The 19949-nt window shown below is 41.0% G+C and overlaps 1 protein-coding gene across 1 annotated transcript in view; it reads right to left on the bottom strand.

Annotated features, from left to right (window-relative positions):
* Nucleotides 1-6046: 6046 nt before the first annotated feature.
* Nucleotides 6047-19949, bottom strand: part of KDSR (3-ketodihydrosphingosine reductase) — a 35960-nt gene continuing 22057 nt past the window's right edge. Inside the window, exons 7-10 of the mRNA XM_003914453.5 lie at nucleotides 19096-19179; nucleotides 13433-13516; nucleotides 9509-9610; nucleotides 6047-6464 (exon numbers count right to left, since the gene is read on the bottom strand). Of these exons, the coding sequence (XP_003914502.1) occupies nucleotides 6345-6464; nucleotides 9509-9610; nucleotides 13433-13516; nucleotides 19096-19179 (390 nt within the window). The 3' untranslated portion in view covers nucleotides 6047-6344. The remainder of the gene's footprint in view (nucleotides 6465-9508; nucleotides 9611-13432; nucleotides 13517-19095; nucleotides 19180-19949) is intronic.

A 19949-nucleotide genomic window follows, 5' to 3' on the forward strand; every position in this document is an offset into this window, starting at 1 on the left:
CACGCCACTGCACTCCAGCCTCATCACTCCAGTCTCTGCTTCTGTCATGACCTGTGGGGTTCTGTTTTCTCCCATTCTTCTGAGGTCACCAGTCATAATATTGGATTCAGGCCCATCACAGTCACCTCATCTTAACTTGATTGCATCTGTACAGACCTGATTTCCAAATAAGGTCATATTCACAGGTACCGGGGGCTGAATTTAAATCTCTTTTGAGGTGACACAATTCAACCCATCTCAATATGTATCTAATATGACATTTTTAAAACTAATGAGGATTGCTGACTCCAAGGCCTAAAGACTCGGCAATATTAGAACTGAGTTTCAAGGGCTATCATGACCTCTCTAAAGCTAAAATCTGGTTATTTCATATTTCCACTCAAAGTTCTTGAAAACCTAAAAATCTTATATCCACTTTTTGTGGTTTCTGGAATACGCCAAGGTGTCTCATGTCTTTTGCCTTCACACATCTGCCGGTCTCCCTGAACTGTACCCAACTTTTTCACCTGGCAAATTCATTTCTCTAGTTTTGGCTGAAGAACTTCCTCCTCTGTAAAGCCATCCCTGCTGTTCCCGGGCCGTCTTAACATTCCTTCTGTGCCGCTAGAAGATGTTTAGTACAGGGGCTAGACGCCTAAAAATCAGAATCAAGATTCTCATCCTGGCTTCACCATTGAGTAGCTGTGACCTTGAGCCAAGTATTTAAACTTTCAGTGCCTGTTCCCTCATTTATAACATGGAAATATAAATAGTGCTACTGCTCCTGGGGTTAGCTTGTGATTTCATTGAGTTAATACATGTAAAGCACTCACAAGTGACTGGCACCTGTTTTCAGTGTTGGTTATAGTATCTTAATGGCCGCTATCCTCAGATCAGTGTAACCTCTGGCATATGTCCTTCTCACTAGATTATAAACTATTTGAGGACAGGGATCATATTTTTCCTTGGAACCTTTCCAGCTTAGAACAGTGCTTAGCATACAAATACTTGAAGCCTAAAATTCAGAGGCTCCAAGTCAAAGAAGAAAATGGGGAGTGGTTCCTCTTTATCTAAGAAACTTGTAAGGATATAGCAGAGTCATCCGAGGGATGAAGGAAGGGAGAAGGTGCAGAAACAAGAAATGTAATTGCCATGAGGAAGGAACAAATTGTTGATGTAGAATTGTATCCCCAGCACCTGGTATCAAGCTCATCATTGGTACCCAACAAATATATGATGGATGAGGCAAAATGGAGGTTATAAAATCAGGAGTGTAACAGAAATCAAAACATAAATTTGGGCCGGGTGCAGTGGCTCACGCCTGTAATCCCAGCACTTTGGGAGGCCGAGGCGGGCGGATCACGAGGTCAGGACTTCAAGACCATCCTGGCCAACATGGTGAAACCCCGTCTCTACTAAAAATACAAAGCTTAGCTGCAAGTGGTGGCACATGCCTGTAATCCTAGCTACTCGGGTGGCTGAAGCAGGAGAATTGCTTGAACCAGGGAGTCGGAGGTTGCAGTGAGCCGAGATCATGCCACTGCACTCCAGCCTGGTGACAGGGCGAGACTCCATCTCTAACAAACAAAACACATAATTTTGTCTTTTAAATATCCAAACAAAAATTACAGATATAATCACATGCCATTTATGTATATAAATTGCTCAGATGTAAAGAAAGGTTAAACTTGCAAACCACGATGTCCAAGAAATCTCTTCTCAATGTTCTAAAACCTTTCTATTTATGAACTGATAAATATCAAGGCATGTTCTTTTCCAGATTGGTCTTATATAATTTGCTGCCCGTCAGGATCTAGGAGATATTACATGGTTGGAATATCAGGTTTTAGTTTAAAGTATGAGAAATATATTTGTATTGAAAACTATTTAAGAAATTTTGCTAAATTCACATTTCTTAAACTTTTACTCATATATCCCACATCATAGTGACACAAACAGAACATACTTGAAACAAGGGCTCAGAATACCAAGTATTAACTCCACAAGTATTATTACTACCTAAATAATGATAAAAATCAGGCCTGGTGAAATGCTTAGGAGGCAAAGTCAGGATCACATTATAGAAAACATTTATGTTTTGCCCAAATGGTCTCTTAAAAAACACAAATTTCTAGAAAAGTAAATTTTCAAATCTGTAAGTCTTGTTCCCCATTTATTTTTTTTGTTGTGATTCAGAAATACAAGGTATGAAAATTAGGTTACAATTCTGCCACAAAAGCTTCTAAAGTAGCAAACACAACTTTTATTGTGTATCAAAATAGCCATGTGCACTTTTATCAATTAAAAAGTCTTCAGAGTTATCACATCAAGCAAGTGTAAAATATAATAGCAACTATCTCCCCTTCAAAATTGCAAATCCACAGTTACTGCACTGAAGTATAATCCAAACAACAAGATTTAGTCCAGAATATGGAAGGTTCTGGTTGGCAGGTACTTTTTAAAGCTGACTTACTAAGAACTAAAAGAAATGAGAAATATACAAAGCATCTTATGTCAAAGAGTATGAATATTTAAAAGTGGCCTCAAGTGAGTAACACATGTTTAAATTAGAACATGATGTAATTAAAAGTTTATATAATTTAGCAAAAAATATATATATAATTGCTTTCTTCTAGAAAGACATAAAATTCTTTGAACTGAAACAGTATTACCAAAATGTTTTCATCACCTAAATACTAGAAACAATATCTCAAAATTTCACTTGCAATGATCAGTAATACATGGTTTAACAGATCCAGATAAAGATTTTTTTTTTTTTTTTTTTGAGACAAGAGTCTCGCACTGTCACCTGGGTTGGAGTGCAGTGGCGCAATCTTGGCTCACTGCAACCTCTGCCTCCTGGGTTCAAGTGATTCTCCTGCCTCAGCCTCCTGAGTAGCTGGGACTATAGGCGCCCGCCACCACGTCCGGCTAATTTTTTGTATTTTCAGTAGAGACGGGGTTTCACCATATTGGCCAGGCTAGTCTTGAACTCGCGACCTGATAATTCACCCGTCTCAGCCTCCCAAAGTGCTGGGATTACAGGCATGAGCCACTGTGCCCGGCCCAGAGAAAGATTTATAACTAAATATATAGAAAAGAATAATTCCCATGATTTTATTTTTGTAAAAAGAAATATTGTTTTCTATATATTTTTCAATATGAAGTCCTTGAACATATTTGGGGATTTTTATGGCTGAATGTTAATTTTTTAATTTTTTAATATACTTACAAATACATTATAATAAAATAATACAACCAAATCAAAAAGCAGCCACTTGAAAACTGAAATTCACAAAATGAGCTGTTCTTGGCTACATACAGAAAACCAGCATTTAAACTGAATTATAATTAAACGTTTACTGCGACAGGTAATATTTACCCACTTCTGGGTCCAACAGAAGGTGTTGAATCAATGTGATCCTTTAAAAACAAAGTCACTAGTTTCCATAACAATCATACTCACGGTTGTTTTTTGTTTTGTTTTGTTTCTCTTCACCCAGCAGAAAAACAATTTGTTCAAGCATTGAACCAAAAAATAAAAAAATAGAATTTGCCTTGTAATATTTCCATGTTTTGGATGAAGTCAGCCCACTATGTGCGGCTGCTTAAATGCTTACAACACCTTATCCAAAACCCTTTGCGCTGGATGTGTTTTAGAATTCATAACCTTTGGGGTTTTAAAAAGGCAACATGGGCATATTTTGAATATTACAAAACACCTCCACAGCATCTAGGGGAATACCTAGAATCAAATCCATGGATATTTCTTCAGGGAAAATTAACAGTCACAATGGAGTAGCATTAAAAAAAAAGTACAATACTCTCACATCAGTTCAAGTCAGATTTTGCTGCCAAATGAATTACGGTATCAAATTCAGAAAAACACAAACCAACTTAGATTTCAAAGTTTTTTGGTAAGGGACTGTAGCCCTTTAACATCTCTGACAAGGAAATTTCTTCTCTGACATGATGGTCTCTACAAATCTGCTCTCATATTTCAATGGAAATTGGGATAGGGACAATTGTCTTCTACCCCAAAACAGGGGCTATTAACAGGCTCTCTTAAATTTATTTGGGTAGATTACTATCTCACTGGAAGCGACAGGTTCTATGAGGATAATTTGAAAAAATATATTGAAATAATTATTTAGTTAATGTTATTAAATCAGACACCTTCTTGGACTAGATTCTAATATAGATCAGCAGTAGAAGGTGCCAACGTTCGAGGAACATTTATGAGAAGAGAGTAAAACTGAGAAACATGCAGACATTAATGCAATTGCTTTCTGCAAATTATAAAAAGCTATGATTCCATTTTGAGCAGCTGCACAATGCAACTCAATATAATCTGCAAACTTCGGCTCTGTAAGACTGAAAGATTTATGAAACCATTTTGGCATCAACCTATCCTTATAAGCTGCAATGAAATCATTCCAAGCAATTAATACATTAAATAATAATTTCTTCTGTATCTATCAGTGTTTAAAATATGCTATTCTCAGATCTTAATAAAAAGATACCATGGGTTAAAGCCATCAAACATCTTATTTTTTAAAAAGTTAAGTCATTTAAAGTCAAGAGCTGCAAAAACTCAAGAGCAAAAAAAAAAAAAAAAGGTTTGCAATAATTTTTAGGTCTTCAATTTTTGTACAGAGTTTTTATGTTTTTTAAGTTTTATTTTACAATTTAAGAAAGTTTCCTCTTCAAAAACAGAGGTCTTTTCTCACCGAAGTGATCTGGAATGTCCTACCATATATGCAAGGAAGATGGGTTACAAGATCAAGGTGAAGGCAGCTCTCCTCAAGTCAGAGGAGTGCAAACACCCAGCAGGATGCAACGGGGAATGTTGGCTAAAACTCATCAGAGACACTTGCTGTCAAAATCCACTAATAAGCACAGATCCTATAACCTGGAAACAACATTCAGGGGCCAAGAGGGTTTCCAGGGCTACAGAGTTACGAGTCATGAGTGGGCTTCCTTAGCACGTGGTATGAAGATAATGTCTGCGGGCTCAGTGGGAGAGTCACATAAAGAACAGGTGATCATTTTATTTCAAAAGCAACTCTCTTCAAAATCAGCCTTGTCTTTTTTTCTTCATGAGTAAATTTTAAACCATCATCAGCCTTTCCTAAAAGCTACATATATGCTCCGAGAAAAATGTCACACTTTTTAATTTTTTCATTTGTTTTAATTAATTCATGAATTAAGTTAAAAAGTCAAGTCAAAAATTTTAGCTGGTCTTTTTTTCCCTTTTTTTTTTTTTTTTTTTTTTACAAAAATATTACAGCAGTATAAGCAAAATTGGAAAGGAAGAGATGGGAAGAACAAGTAGATGCTAAAATGGAATAGGTGAACTTCAGGTCATCATGGTTATTGAAGGAACTGTAAATTCTTAAGCTTCTAGATTTTACTGCTCTTCAGAAAACATTTAAGGAGGCTGCCTTCCCCCATGAATGAGAAATGAAACGTTCCCTAAGCATTTGAGTCTAAAGAAGACAAGAAAGCATTGCTTTTCCTACTGGAAAATATCTCTTTAGCTCCCATTGCACTGCCCTCTCCCGTCCCCCTCATAGCTTCCTGGGATCAAAGAGAGAGAGAAGCCATGCGTTTCCACCAGCAGCAGAGTGAGTCCTGAGCACAACACAGTGCTGTCAGTGACACTCAGACTCACTGGCAATGGGTCCAAGTCATCTTGAATAAAATACACCAAGGCAGGAAGGACGGAAGGACGGAAGGACGGAAGGACGGAAGGAAGGAAGGAAGGAAGGACGGGAGGAAGGAAGAAGGAAGGAAGGAAGGAAGGGAAGGAAAAGAGGAGAGAGAAGGGAAGGAAGGAAGGAAGGAAGGAAGGAAGTAAAAGGAAGGAAGGAAGGGAGGGAGGGAGGGAGGGAGGAGGGAGGGAGGGAGGGGAGGGAGGGAGGAGGGAGGGAAAGAAACCCAGAATTGTTTTTTATGGAAGGTTTAAACAAAGTCCTCAAGATTTCTTTATGTGCCATAAAGTACATTTCTGGACTTAATCTCTAGGGGGGCAAAAAAGAATAAATAGAAAACAATTTCATGATCATTCTGGAATCCTGTTCTTTACCTTGTTCACATGGTATTAATTCTCATACCTTCACTTCTCTACCTCAAAGCCTAGAAAATCAAATGGTCTCCTATTCCATATTTGCATAGTATTAATAATATTGTCAGGAGGTGAACTTCTAGCCCCTTGCTTGCAGCCACATTTCTGAAGAGCACTGGTCCAATCTGACACATTTGAAAACAATATATAAGTGTCTATAGGCCAAAAATTGGGTCCCATTTAGCAGCAAGCTGTTCAAATTATTTGGAAACAGTCTTCTTCCAAAGGGTGAGAAGAATTAGGCAGTTTTGTCTGCAATTTCAGATTTTTCTCTCTGCATCATGCAGCGACGAACTATGCTGTCAAAACTTCCAAGGTAAAACAAAGCAATAGTGCGGAACAGGCCCATGGTGACCACCTGCAAGATAAAGAGAGAGCTTCTAGTGCATCCAACGGTACAAGACTATTTCAAGGTACCTAGGTCTCTAATAAATAGTTTCTAAGACACATCTTCTAGTCTGCTCTAAGGATGAATATAATGAAAACTCTGTAAATGTCAGTAAGCTGTCAGAACAGAATGTGTGTGCTCTGCACCGCTGGACAGCCCAGATACATAATGAAATATTTGTTCAATTAATAAATTCAAACCACAAGCAGAACAAAATAGGTATTGCTCGCAGTCTTAGGGTTATAATAGCTTAAAAAGATCCACTCCAGCATCTCGAATAGCCAAACTACAATCAAGGCTTTTTTGGTTTGAGATTTATGTTCTGAGCGTGAAAGCAAGACCCTATACTAGATGCTGAGAACACTGTGGTGAGAGACACAGTCCTTGCCCTCAGTGAGCTTATTTTCAGGCTGGAAAAACAAGTAAAATTGAAACTACTGCCTCAGGGTTGAGAGCCGTGATTACTGATACCCTGTTGCTCAGGATGGAGTGCAGCGGCATGAACACGGCTCACTATAGCTTTGACCTCCTGAACTCAAGGGATCCTCCTGCCTCATCCTCCCAAGCAGCTGGGACCATAGGCATGAGCCCCCGTGCGTAAGAGAATAGAAAAATCACTGTTTTTTTTCCCTACACCCTCAGAGCACTGAACCCAGTTCTTGGATCTTCTGGAAGAAACAATGTTTAAGGTGAGACCTGAAGGAAGATTAGAAGTTGGCAGGACATAGAGAAGATTCCAGAAAGAAGAGGACGGGTAAAGAAAGAAAAAACCAGAGCCTGGAAAGGTAAGTGGGGTAGGAGATCAGGTGGCTTATGGTATGCGATGGAAATGTTTTTAATTTTTAAATTCTTTTGAGACAGGGTCTTGCTCTGTCACCCAGGCTGGAGTGCGGGAATATGATCATAGCTCACTGTAGCTTCAGACTTCCAGACTGAAGCAGAAGCTCCCCAGTTGCTAGGAATACAGGTACACACCACCACGCCGGGCTTGCTTATTCTTTTACATTTTTATGTAGAGACAGGGTCTCACTATGTTGCCCAGGCTGGTCTCAAACTCCTGAGCTCAAGCAATCCTCCCGACTCGGCCTCCCGAAGTGCTGAGATTATAGTCATGAGCCACCATACCCAGGTGCAATGGAATTTTTAAAGCTTTATCCTGATGGTATCAAGGAGCCACTGAATGTTTTCATGCAATGTATAGTAACTGGTGTGGAAAATGGGAGGGTGCACTCAAACGCATCCAGGGGGCCTGGGCAGGGGGTTGCAGACCATAGTGGTTGCAGGGACTGTGCTCCTCCCTCAGGAGCAGCTGCCACCTGTGCTTGCTGATGACTGCCAGGTGAGAATGCAGACTCTGTGCAGCTAAACGTTCCGATTTTCCAAGAAAAGTCTGAAATCTGGACCTTTTATATGAAACCTAATTTAAAAACTATTTTAAAATCTGAAACACACACACTCATACCAGATGGACCAAACAAAACTGCTTTACAGGCCCATGGGAATCATTTACAACCTCTGGCTCAAAAAGTGTATAAGTCAGGCAGGAGGCCTGCTGTGGCAACCCAGGCCTGGGCTCCAGAAGCACTGCCAGAACTGCAGAGAATAGAAGCATCTGAAGAACAGAGTGACAAGGGTGACAATGATCTCTGATGTGAGGGACAGAAGCAGGGAAGTCCGGGACAACACCCCAGGTGTGAGCCACCATGCCAGCCCAAAAATTAAAAAATAAAAGAATTCATGCATTCGTTCAGCTCAGGTATTCTGGAGTTCCTACTAAGTGCCAGGCACTGGCTGTTAGGCGCACAATGGCAAACAAGAGGCGTGGGCCCCGTCCTCAAAGAGCTTACATCTAACAGTGTCAGCATATCTAAGAGAATGGCAAGACAGTAGGTATATTACAGAGTGAAAAGAAAAGAGGGCTTCGGAAAGACCCTGAGGAAAACCAACAACTAAGTCATTTATATAAGTCTGAATGTGGTCAACTGCACAGAACTTAGTACTTGTTAACAACTATCCCATGGCTTTGTCTTTCCAGAACATTCCCTCTATTGTAATCCTTACTACATTACACTACACTACTATCATCTTTTATTTTTTATTTATTTATTTTTTTTTTTGAGACAGAGTTTTGCCCTCGTAGGCCAGGCTGGAGTGCGGTGGAGTGACCTCGGCTCACTGCAACCTCCACCTCCCGGGTTCAAGTAATTCTCCTACCTCAACCTCCCGAGTAGCTGGGATTACAGGCACCCGCCACCATGCCCAGCTAATTTTCATATTTTTAGTAGAAACAGAGTTTCACCGTGTTGGTCAGGCTGGTCTCGAACTCCTGATCTCAAGTGATCCACCCAGCTCAGCCTCCCAAAGTGCTGGGATTACAGGCGTGAGCCACCGCCCCGGACTACTATCACCTTTATGGTCAGTGCATTCCACTTGACTGTAAGCCCCCGAAGCTGGAGAGGTCGCCTTCCATCTGATTCCCCATGAGCAAGTACAGTACCTAGCACACCAATGAAACACTAACTGTGTATCTTGGACAAAATAATAAATTCCCATAAGCGCAGCAATTGTGTTTAATCCATGATTTGTATCTCACTAAATTTAGCTGTGTGTGACCTGATTCACCTAGAAAAGGTTTTCTGGTCTAATATCTCAGTACTTTTTAAGCAAGGCCACCCCTTACTCTAGGAATATTCCATTTTTCAAAACACATTGGAGCACTGGTTCTTAGGTGAAAAGCCAGGTTAACACCTCAACACAGAGACGGTGTTTTATTTCTCTATCTGCAAAGCCCAACACTGACGACTTCTTGCCAGTCTAAATTCCTGAAGTTATATCTTTAACCTATTTACTCATTCCCGGGGGGAGGAAGAGGGAAAGTTGATAGCTCAATAAAAATACATTCTCTAAATACAGTTACTCCGTTTTCCCTTAATCTCTTCTCATCAAGGTTTGATGAAAGGCAGTTTTTCTCTTGTCCGTCGGCCTATCTGACTGCTAGCCTGGGCAGAGCTTACCTGCTGGAGCCCCTCAGTAATAGAAGTTACTGGAGCCATCCCACAGGTCAGGGCCGAGAGCATGTACCCATCTGAGCCAAGGGAACTGTTGAAATTTCCTTGCTAAAAGAGAAGGAAAAGACGAGAAAAAGGGAATCCTAGTAATATAGACAGAAATCAATCCGACGCATCAGAAACAGTGGAGTGTGCTCGTTCACTTTAAGTGAGATAAAACGGTCACAATGCATTGATCAGTACTCAGAAATGGACGCAGGGCCTTGGCAGATGGGCAGTTCGCAACAAGTGAGTCCACGGAGCCCTGCGGGCCCCGGAGGACAAATGATTGTCCTAATAACACTAAGACATTCATTCTCTTTTCCACAGTGTGATGTATGGGAAATACAGTTTTGCCTCTGCCAAACTGCAGACACGGGCTAAAACCACAGTGTTCTGGCCAAACTGTACTAGGAGTCACTGTCATCGGTACTACCACACACACTCACAGTAATAAAGAATACACAAAGAAAATACAAGTTCTAAAATTCTTTTAAAAATCAAAAAGTGTCAGTTTTGCTTTAAAATCCTCTTGATAAAGCAGCAAAATTCATCATTTTGTTAAATGGCAACCCTCGAGGACATGTCTTCTTAATACTCTGTGTGACAAATGAGAACACGCCCAGTGCGCTCCCGCGGCACTGCATTCCAGAGGGGGACAACTGCCTGGAACAAAAGCCCTTAAGCAGCTGCTTACGTCGAGGGCTAAACTGCCACTTCTTTCATGGAGCGTCATTTTTATTTTTTCTTTATTTATTTTTGACAGAATCTCACTCCGTGGCCCAGGCTGGAGTGCAGTGGTGTGATCTCTGCTCACTACAACCTCTGCCTCCCAGGTTCAAGCGATTCCCCTGCCTCAGCCTCCCAAGTAGCTGGGATTACAGGCATGTGCCGCCACACCCGGATAATTTTTGTATTTTCTGTAGAGATGGGGTTTCACCATGTTGGCCAGGCTGGTCTCAAACCCCTGAGCTCAAGCGATCCACCTGCCTCGGCCCGCAAAAGTGCTGGGATTACAGGCGTGAGCCACCGTGCCTGGCTGGAGAGCATAATTTTTATATGAAAGACCATTGACAGGAAATCCATGGTTGTTCAGACTTAGGTATGTGGCAGATGTGCAGAAAACGACAAAAGCAAGCGTGTCACTTCAGGAAAAACAACTGGCCACATGTGTCATCAATGTTAAAATCTGAGCCTTCAAGAAAAAATTAAGATTTGGAAAAACTAGTATCTACCATCATGAGACTGTAAGCTGCATACTTTTATGATAAGATCAGCAGCAATATTGATGAAAGCAATTTTTCTGATCACTCAGTCAACCCATATTTTCCACATGACTAATGCATAGTGTTACGAAATCATGAATGGTTAAAAGATCCATTCAAAGTACAAGACGGACCAATGGAATTTAATGTAACAGAGTACAAAACGTTCATTGATGTAGTTTCCAATTCTATACTGCAACTAACCTTTAAGAAACTACCATTTGTTGAGTTTGAGTTTGATATAAAAAAAGAATGTCCATAATTATCTGAAAAGCCTAGTAAAATAGTCTTCCCTTTCCCAACTCCGCATCTGTCTAAGGCCAGATTTTCTTCATATCCTTCCATCAAAACAACATTATTACAACAGATGGAATGCAGAAGCAGCTATTTGAATCCAGCTGTTAATGCAGACCTTAAAGCAACTGGTGAAAATGTGAACCAATGCCACTGTCCTCACTGAACTTTTGTTTTGAAAATTTTTTGTAAATTTTGTTTAAAAAAAGTCACATTATAAAGCAATGGGCATATATATCTTTTATATTTTTAAAATATATATGTATATGTTTTTAAAAATATATGTGTATATATATTATATTTTATATATATATATATATATTTTTTTTTTTTTTTTTTTTTTTTGAGACGGAGTTTTGCTCTTGTTGCCCAGGCTGGAGCACAATGGCTTGATCTCAGCTCACTGCAGCCTCTGCCTCCCAGATTCAAGCAATTCTCCTGTCTCAGCCTCCCAAATAGCTGGAATTACAGGCGCATGTCACCACGCCTGGCTAATTTTTGTATGTTTAGTAGAGATGGGGTTTCATCATATTGGTCAGGCTGGTCTTGAACTCCTGACCTCAGGTGATCCACCCGCCTTGGCCTCCCAAAGTGCTAGGATTACAGGCATGAGTCACCGCGCCCAGCCATTTTTGTTATTTTTAATGAATTAATAAATATTATAAACAGCTTCCATTTCAAATATGGCAAATACCAATAAATACAGCCATGTAAATAAATGAAAGTTCTCTGGGGATGTTGACAATTTGTAAGAATATAAAGTGGTCAAGAGAAGAAAAGTTTGAAAACCACTAAACTAAATTAATACTGCCAAAATACTAAGAGCTATTTAGCATCATTAAAAACACTGAATGGGCCGGGCACGGGGCTCACGCCTGTAATCCCAGCACTTTGGCCAAGAGGTTGAGGCATGTGGATCACCTGAAATCAGGAGTTCGAGACCAGCCTGGCCAACATGGTGAAGCCCCATTTCTACTACAAATACAAAAAATTAGCCAGGTGTGGTTGTAGGACCCTGTAATCCCAGCTACTCAGAAGGCTGAGGCAGGAGAATCGCTTAAACCCAGGAGGCAGAGGTTGCAGCCAGCCGAGATCATGCCACTGCACTCCAGCCTAGGCAACAAGAGCGAAACTCCGTCTCAAAACAAACAAACAAACAAAACAACAACAACAACAAATACCAAATGCATTTCCTTTGACCTGAGATAAGCAGGAAAAATAAAGTCCCACTTGTGCCATCTTCCTGGGCCTTTTAAGGCACTCAGGGCAAAGTTGTTCACACGCGTATATATTTCAGCAGAATTCACTATGTCTTATTCTGCTCAGTTCAGTCTAATGTGACAGCACTTATGCTGCTTCAAGGCTGTCCACCATGTGCTGACACCCCTCATTCCAATGGTCCTAAAGATTTCCCAAATTCAGTGTGGGTCTGTGGTTTACAGACATCCCTCATAAATGTGTATTTTTCCGCATTAACAGAAATGTTGTCAAAAAGCATGAGGCACATATGTTGTTCTTCTACAACACAGCACATCGTTTCTTGAAATATTATTTTTGATTCTGAATAAAAAAGCACATCAACAGGGAAGACAGGAGGACGGGCCCACGGGGCTAGTGGCACTTTCTCGTTAGCTAACTTTTGGGAAAATGATACTGGGAAACAGGAATGGGAGAGAAGGCAGCCAGGTGTATACAGGGCATAGTATAAACTGTGGCTGGGTACGGTGGCTCACGCCTGTAATCCCAGCACTTTGGGAGGCTGAGGTGGGCAGATCATGAGGTCAGGAGATCGAGACCACGGTGAAACCCCGTCTCTACTAAAAACACAAAAAATTAGCCGGGTGCGGTGGCGGGTGCCTGTAGTCCCAGCTACTTGGGAAGCTGAGGCAGGAGAATGGCGTGAACCCGGGTGGTGGAGCTTGCAGTGAGCCGAGATCGCGCCACTACACTCCAGCCTGGAGTGACCGAGTGAGACACCATCTCAAAAAAAAAAAAAAAAAAAAAAAAGGACACAGTATATATTGTTTACACTGCCTAGGAAAGTCTCATTTTCTTTTTAAAGAACTGGTGTTTCCAGGTTTCCAGACATCCTTCTAGTAAACCTGTTCCTAAGGTTAAGGTATACAATCAGTTTTCAGGAGCCTACTCACTAATATGGACTCAATAAAGTGTCTAAAAGAAGAAAAGTCGAGTCCAATATTAGATATGATGAATCTAACAGACTAAAAAATTCTAATAATTGATGTTTTGAAGTTAAATCCTAGGACAAATATCTTTTCAGGAATATAGTACTGCAAATACAAATAGTACAGAAAACAAGGATTTTACTCACTATGGCATCTTTAACGATTTGTTTGGCCACCTGTTCGGGTTTGCACACAGATGTGGTCTCTGAAATAAGTCGAGTCTCCAAAGGCTAAAAGTGGAAAAAAAATGTACATAACAATATCATGATAACCCATTACATTCAAAATAAATTATTCTTACAGCCTCCTGATTTACAAATAATTCCAATTTTCTACCTTTGGGCAGATTCCTATTTTTAGAATAAGGCCCATCTGGATTCTAAATCAGTGTCTACCTAGTTACTATGTAAAATTCTACCCAGTAGCTGAAGCAAGACAAGGAGGCCTTTGCCATTCTCTGAGGACATATGAAATCTTGGCTCCAGTGAGGATCGTCAAAGCTATAGTTGAGAACACATTACCGGATACAAGTTCAGAAAGACCCTCTCTTTTGACACCTCAGTGCCGACCAGACACCTGAGTGACGGTGCTTCTGCAGAGGCTAGACCTGTGTCCAGAGCAAGCCTGCTCTCAAGGCCAGCAACTCTATTCTGACCATACTCCCAGGCCAGCAGAGGGCTGATCCCTGGGGATGAACCTGGCGCCCAAGGCAGACACAGTCGCAACCCAGCCCCTGTTCGAGAACTGCAGATGCTTCTTAAAGGATCTGCAGAGGAGGCAAACGCACAGGACACCGAAAGAGAAGGAGCCACTTAGGAGACAACCCTGAGTGGTCCCTAGATGGGCTGCATGCTAGTTACCAGGCTGGAGCTGCAGACCCCAAATCTTGGACTTTTCTTCCTCAAAAGGTCCATCTCAACTCTCACCTAGCTCAAAAAGCCTTCCCTAAATACCTAACTGGCAGTAACCTTTCTTTCTTCTGCGAACATTTCTGCTTTAATACACATTATAGCTACTTGCGAATTTGCATTTTACCTCTTAAGTTTCTTGTGGGCAGGGCCTTTTTTATAAGAAATCATTTATCTTTGGCTTTTCTTTGTGATGCCTTGCATATATGTGGTCAAAAATTAGTTCAATTAGTTCAATTAGTTTCAATTAGAAGTGTCAAAATAGTTTCAATTAGAAGCGTCAAATAATTTCAATTAGAAGTGTCAAACGAAAGCCTTAAACTGCATGAGACTGTAAACTTTACCATATAAGCTTGAAGGAATTAAAGAAAATAAAAACCAGATTATGTTTTCTTAAAACAGGAAGTAAAGTATTTCATAAATATCAAGTATTTCTTGTGAACCTGAATTAAGAGAAAAGTTGTTTTGAAGGTGCCACTATTCATTCTTCCAGACCCCCAGGCTGGCATAACCACACTAAATACACATAAGATTCTAAAGTACTATGGCGCCCCCTAAAGGGCCTACACATCAATGTAGAATTGTATTTACCCAAACAAGTCTGCCCAAAATTTTACTGAACGGGAAAAAAATCCCAACTTAATCAACATCAGAATCAAAGCTTAACAGGGAAATCACCACCCTTTGTCAGCTTTGGCTTCAAACTAAAAGACTGCATACCAAATGTTGCAAAGCTTATTCTAAGACAGGACATTTGGCTTAAATTTACTTCTTTGAAATAGCAGTAATTTTTAAAAAGGCAGAGCCAAAGAGAAAAGAATAAGGGGAAAAAAAACCTTCTAAATCACAAACATCTTTTTACAAATATACAGTCTAGGGAGTTTAAGTGCCAATTTTTATGCTGCAGAGTTTCACATTTACAAAGTATTGGTATAAAAGAGAAGAAAAAAATATAAAACTAAAATCAACCACAGTTCAAGGTGGTAAGTTCTGATTAATTCCTTTCTTCCCACCTCACCTATTCATTTGCTCAAAAAAGCAACTACTATGTGTCAAGGAAAAGGGAATATTCCATTGAAAACGTGTGAAGCTTATATTCAGCTCAGAACGACTGGCAGTCATTTTATATAAAAGATATGTCTGTTATAAGTGCTATGAGAAGTTTCTGATGTGATAAGTGCAATGGAGACTCAAATCATCAGACTCCAAATCATCTCTTCTAAAATGGCAGAAGATTAGCAGTTTACTAACCAGACTCTTAATTCTGGAACACCAGTCACCACTAAGAGTAGTTATAAGGCACCTTGCAGAAACAGAAAAATTAAGCAAAAGTTGGCACTTAGGTGGTGAGCTCCCCAGCCCTCTTGCCCTGCTTGGCTCCCACAACACAGACAGCAAGTGTTACTCTCCCAAAGGCAGGAGATGACATGATTCCTCACTAGGGAAATTGATCAAACCATGAGAAAAGTGAGCAGATGCTGGCATATGAAAGTCTTCTAATGAAGTGGCTGCATCCCCTCCTGATCATCCCATAGTAAACAGCTGAGAAGCTAGAGATTTACAATTGGCATTTTAGTGCCTCACTCTTAAATATGGACAATCAAGGATCACCAGACATTTGAGGAAGCCTTAAAAAACAACAACAGAGAAAAAGAAAGTAGGAGGAAATAAATATTACGAGACGTAGAAGAAATTTTCAAACAAAACAACAGCAACAAAAAAACAAAGCTAAACATCCAGAGTGAACATCCTCAGACACAAGAGAAAATATGAAATCCATGAAATAAGACGCTATTTTTAAAAACTGTTTTAAATATTCAGAGAAAAGAGATCTAAAGTAATTTTTATGTAAGCCAGCAGAAATAAAAATTTCAACAAAAAGGTTTAAGGATAAAGCTAATTAAAAAACTAGAAAGGAGAACAAAAGGCCAAAGAGATTTTTTTTAAAAATGAGAGAAAATAGAAGGAAATTAGAGGATTGGTCCAGAAAGTTCAAAAATCTGAATAATAAATGCTCCAGAAAGATGAACACTTGAAATACTTTGGGAAGAAAGAAGTGATAAAAGGAGTAATACAATAAAATGTCCCAGAACAAAAGTTGACAAAACAAAAGGGCTCCTTTTCGTGTCTAGCACATGAAGTGAGAAGATTCCATGCCAAAATCCATTAAGTAAGCATAAAAAGGGATACAAGGTTTCCAAAAATAAATGGAAAAACAGGTTCTATACAAAAGATTGAGAATCAAAATGGTATCGCATTCCACAGAAATTCTGGAAGCTAGAAATCAATAAATGCCCACAGAAATCTGAGGAAACATTATTTCCAAACTAGAAATCTGTACTTAATAAAACAATACATCAAGAATAAAAAAAAAATGGCCAGGCATGGTGGTCATGCCTGTAATCCCAGCACTTTGGGAGGTCAGGGTGGGCCAGGAGTTGGAAACGGGCCTGGCCAACATGGTGAAACTCCGTGTCTACTAAAAAAAAAAAAGACAAAAAATCAGCTGGGAATGGTGGCACGCACCTGTAACCCCAGCTACTCAGGAGGCTGAGGCACCGGAATCTCTTGAACCCAGGAGGCAGAGGTTGCAGCGAGCCAACATTGCACCATTGCACTCTAGCCTGGGTGACAGAGCAAGAGTCCATCTCAAAAAAAAAAAAAAGATTAAAATTAAAGCCATTTTCAGACATGTCGTTTCTAAAACAATATTACCTCTGATGTGCCCTTTCTCAGGAAATTGGTGGAAAATATTATAGCTCTGCCAAAATGAGCAGATAAACCAAAAAAGTTAGAGTCATGGGCTCCGTCAAAGGGAGAGGAGAAGGGAACGTGCAGTGTGAGGTGAAGACAAGTCCTTAGACCACCGCTGGGTGGCAGATCTAGAACAGACCAGGAATGGGGACGACCCCAGGAGAAACGTCTGAGGAAGAAAGAATGAAACAGAATGTCCAATGTGCTCACATGGATCAAAAGGAGAATCTCAGTTCTGTCTGAATCTGGGACTGAATTAGTTACAGATAATGACAAAGCTAAGTAAAATGAAAAGGCAAGAAAGGAAATGTCACTATAGAATGGTCCAAGTGTGCATAATATTTGCAGTCATATTAATATAAGCACTAAACCTGATTTAACTAAAGAGATGGGAGGAGTACACAGGGAATGGGGAACAGATATGAATCTTAATGTTTTTGTTTTGAAACAGGGTCTTACTCTGTTGCCCAGGCTGGAGTGCAGTGGCGCAATCTTGGCTCACTGTAGCCTCAACGTCCTGGGCTCAAACTATCTGATATGGTTTGGATCTGTGTCCCCACGCAAATCTCACGTCCAACTGCAATCCCTGATGTCGGAGGAGGGACCTGGTGGGAGGTCACTGGATCATGGAGGTGGATTTCCCTCTTGCTGTTCTCGTGATACTGAGTGAGCTCTCATGAGATCTGGTTGTTTAAAAGTGTGTGGCACCTCCCGTCTCTCGCCTCCTCCTGCTCCGACCACGTAAGACGTGCCTGCTTTCCCTTTACCTTTGGCCAAGATTGTAAGTTTCCTGAGGCCTCCCCAGAAGCAGCAGCCTGTACAGCCTGTGGAACTGTGAGCAAACTAAACCTCTTCTATGTGTCAATTACCCAGTCTCAGGTATTTATTTACAGTAATGCAAGAACAGACTAATACACTATCCTTCCACCTTAGCCTCCCGAGTAGGTGGAACTATTCTAATTTTGCTTATTTTTTTATAGGGATAGGGTCTCGCTATGTTGCCCAGGCTAGTCTTGAACTCCTGGGCTCAATCAATCCTCCTGCCATGGCCTCCCAAAGTACTGGGATTACTGGTGTGAGCCACCATGGCTGGCCTTACATTTTTACTGTTTTATTTTTAATTTTAATTTTTTTTTTTAGATATTGGTTCTCTCTCTGTCACCCAGGTCAAAATGCAGTAGTAAAATCCTGGCTCACTGCAGCCTCAACCTCCCTGGCTCAAATGATCCTCCCACTTCAGCCTCCTGAGTAGCTGGGACTACAAGCATGTGCCCCCATGCCTAGCTAATTTTTTAATTTTTTGTAGAGCCAGGGTTTCGTTATGTTGCCCAGGCTGGTCTTGAACTCCTGGTCTCAAGTGATCTTCTTGCCTTGGCCTCCCAAAGTGCTGGGATTACAGGTGTGAGCCACACTGTGCCTGGCCTGGTCTTAAATTTTATCTTCCACGGTAGAAAGTCAATAATTTCTAAATCTTAAAAAAAAAAAAAAAAACAGGCAGTATAAACATGTCAGTTAAAATAAATGGCTACCTCTAGGGACTAGGAATTGGGAATGGGAGAGATGAGGCAAAGGATTGATATTGGACTCTAAAACTGTGTGACATAGTTCTTTGATGAAAATGTGCTAGAAATGGCTGGGTGCAATGGCTATCATCTCAGCACCTTGGACGCTGAGGAGAGAGAATCACTTGCTTCTCTCAGGAGTTTGAGACCAGCCTGAGCGACATAATGAGACCCCATCTCTACAAAAAAATTAAAAATTAGCCAGGTTTGGTGGCACGCGCTTGTAGGCCCAGCTACTGAGGTGGCTGAGGCAGGAGGATTACTTGAGCCTGAGAGTTTGAGGATACAGTTAGCCATGACTGTACCACTGCACTCCAGCCTGGACGGCAGAGTGAGGCCCTGTTGCTATAGAGAAAAAAATCTGGTGGAAATTTAAATTAAACTTTAAGAAAAGGAAGTGAAGGAAAAGAGGAAGGAAAGAAGGAATATATGCCTGGAGAATCTCAAGGTCATCAGAAACCAGCCTGGCACTCTACCCAATAAACACTGTTGACTGGTGAAAACGAGTATGAGCTGAAGAGCAGAAAGAAAATCAGGAAAGCAGTAAACATTAGAGGTTCAAACTGGGACATGTAGGATACTGACCTTTGTTCTGTTTTCTTCAGCAAAGCCAGGTGTATCTGTGTCTGGTGGGTAAGCAACTGTGATGTAGACATTATATGGCTTCACCTGCATTTCAAAACAACACATGTACCGTCAGTAACCAAGACACACCGAGGTCCTACACTGCCAACCTGCACTGGCTGCCCTGATTCCCAAAAAGCGGTGAGAACAATGGGGTGATTCTGTACGCAGGGAACTACACCAACTGCATTGAGAAATCCCTCTCCATGAAGGAAGGCAAAGAGATCACCCTAACCTAGACCCGAGAAAACAGCTGGCCCTAAAGTATGGCAAGTCACCTCCTTTGCAGTGTCTTCCGCTCCTGCTGCCCAGGCAGAGGCCCTGAGAGACGTCCAATGAGGAGGGCGGTGTTTTAAAAACAGTCCAGTTCTCACACGCACTGCACAACATCCAAGCCCTTTATCAAGGCAATGGGACCGGTCCGCCCCTCCTATCTTCACCAGATTGCACATCTGTTTTCCATTCAGACTGCTTCTGACACTCTTGTGTTAATTTCACCACACAATACACTGGGGTCATTAAAATCTGCTGCCCTATCCCCTTCTTGTGCCCCACCCCAAACCCAGTCCAGAACTGTCCCTGAGAAGTCTGCTTATTCCAGAGCTCCCTGTACAATTGGCCTCTGCCCATTAGGAGGTCAAGAGTCACCTCCTCCACTGAACCAACAAGAAGAACCACTGGGTAGAACCTACAAGACAGACCAGCCAAGTACCTCCCCTGTGGACAACCTCAACCTGCATTCACATAGGGAAAGCCCTCCGCCTTATCTGAAACTCTGTGTGGCTCCTCTCAATCTGACACTTGGAGTAGGTTGT

The sequence above is a fragment of the Papio anubis genome, chromosome 19, assembly GCF_008728515.1.
Source record: "Papio anubis isolate 15944 chromosome 19, Panubis1.0, whole genome shotgun sequence".
Lineage (NCBI taxonomy): Eukaryota > Metazoa > Chordata > Mammalia > Primates > Cercopithecidae > Papio > Papio anubis.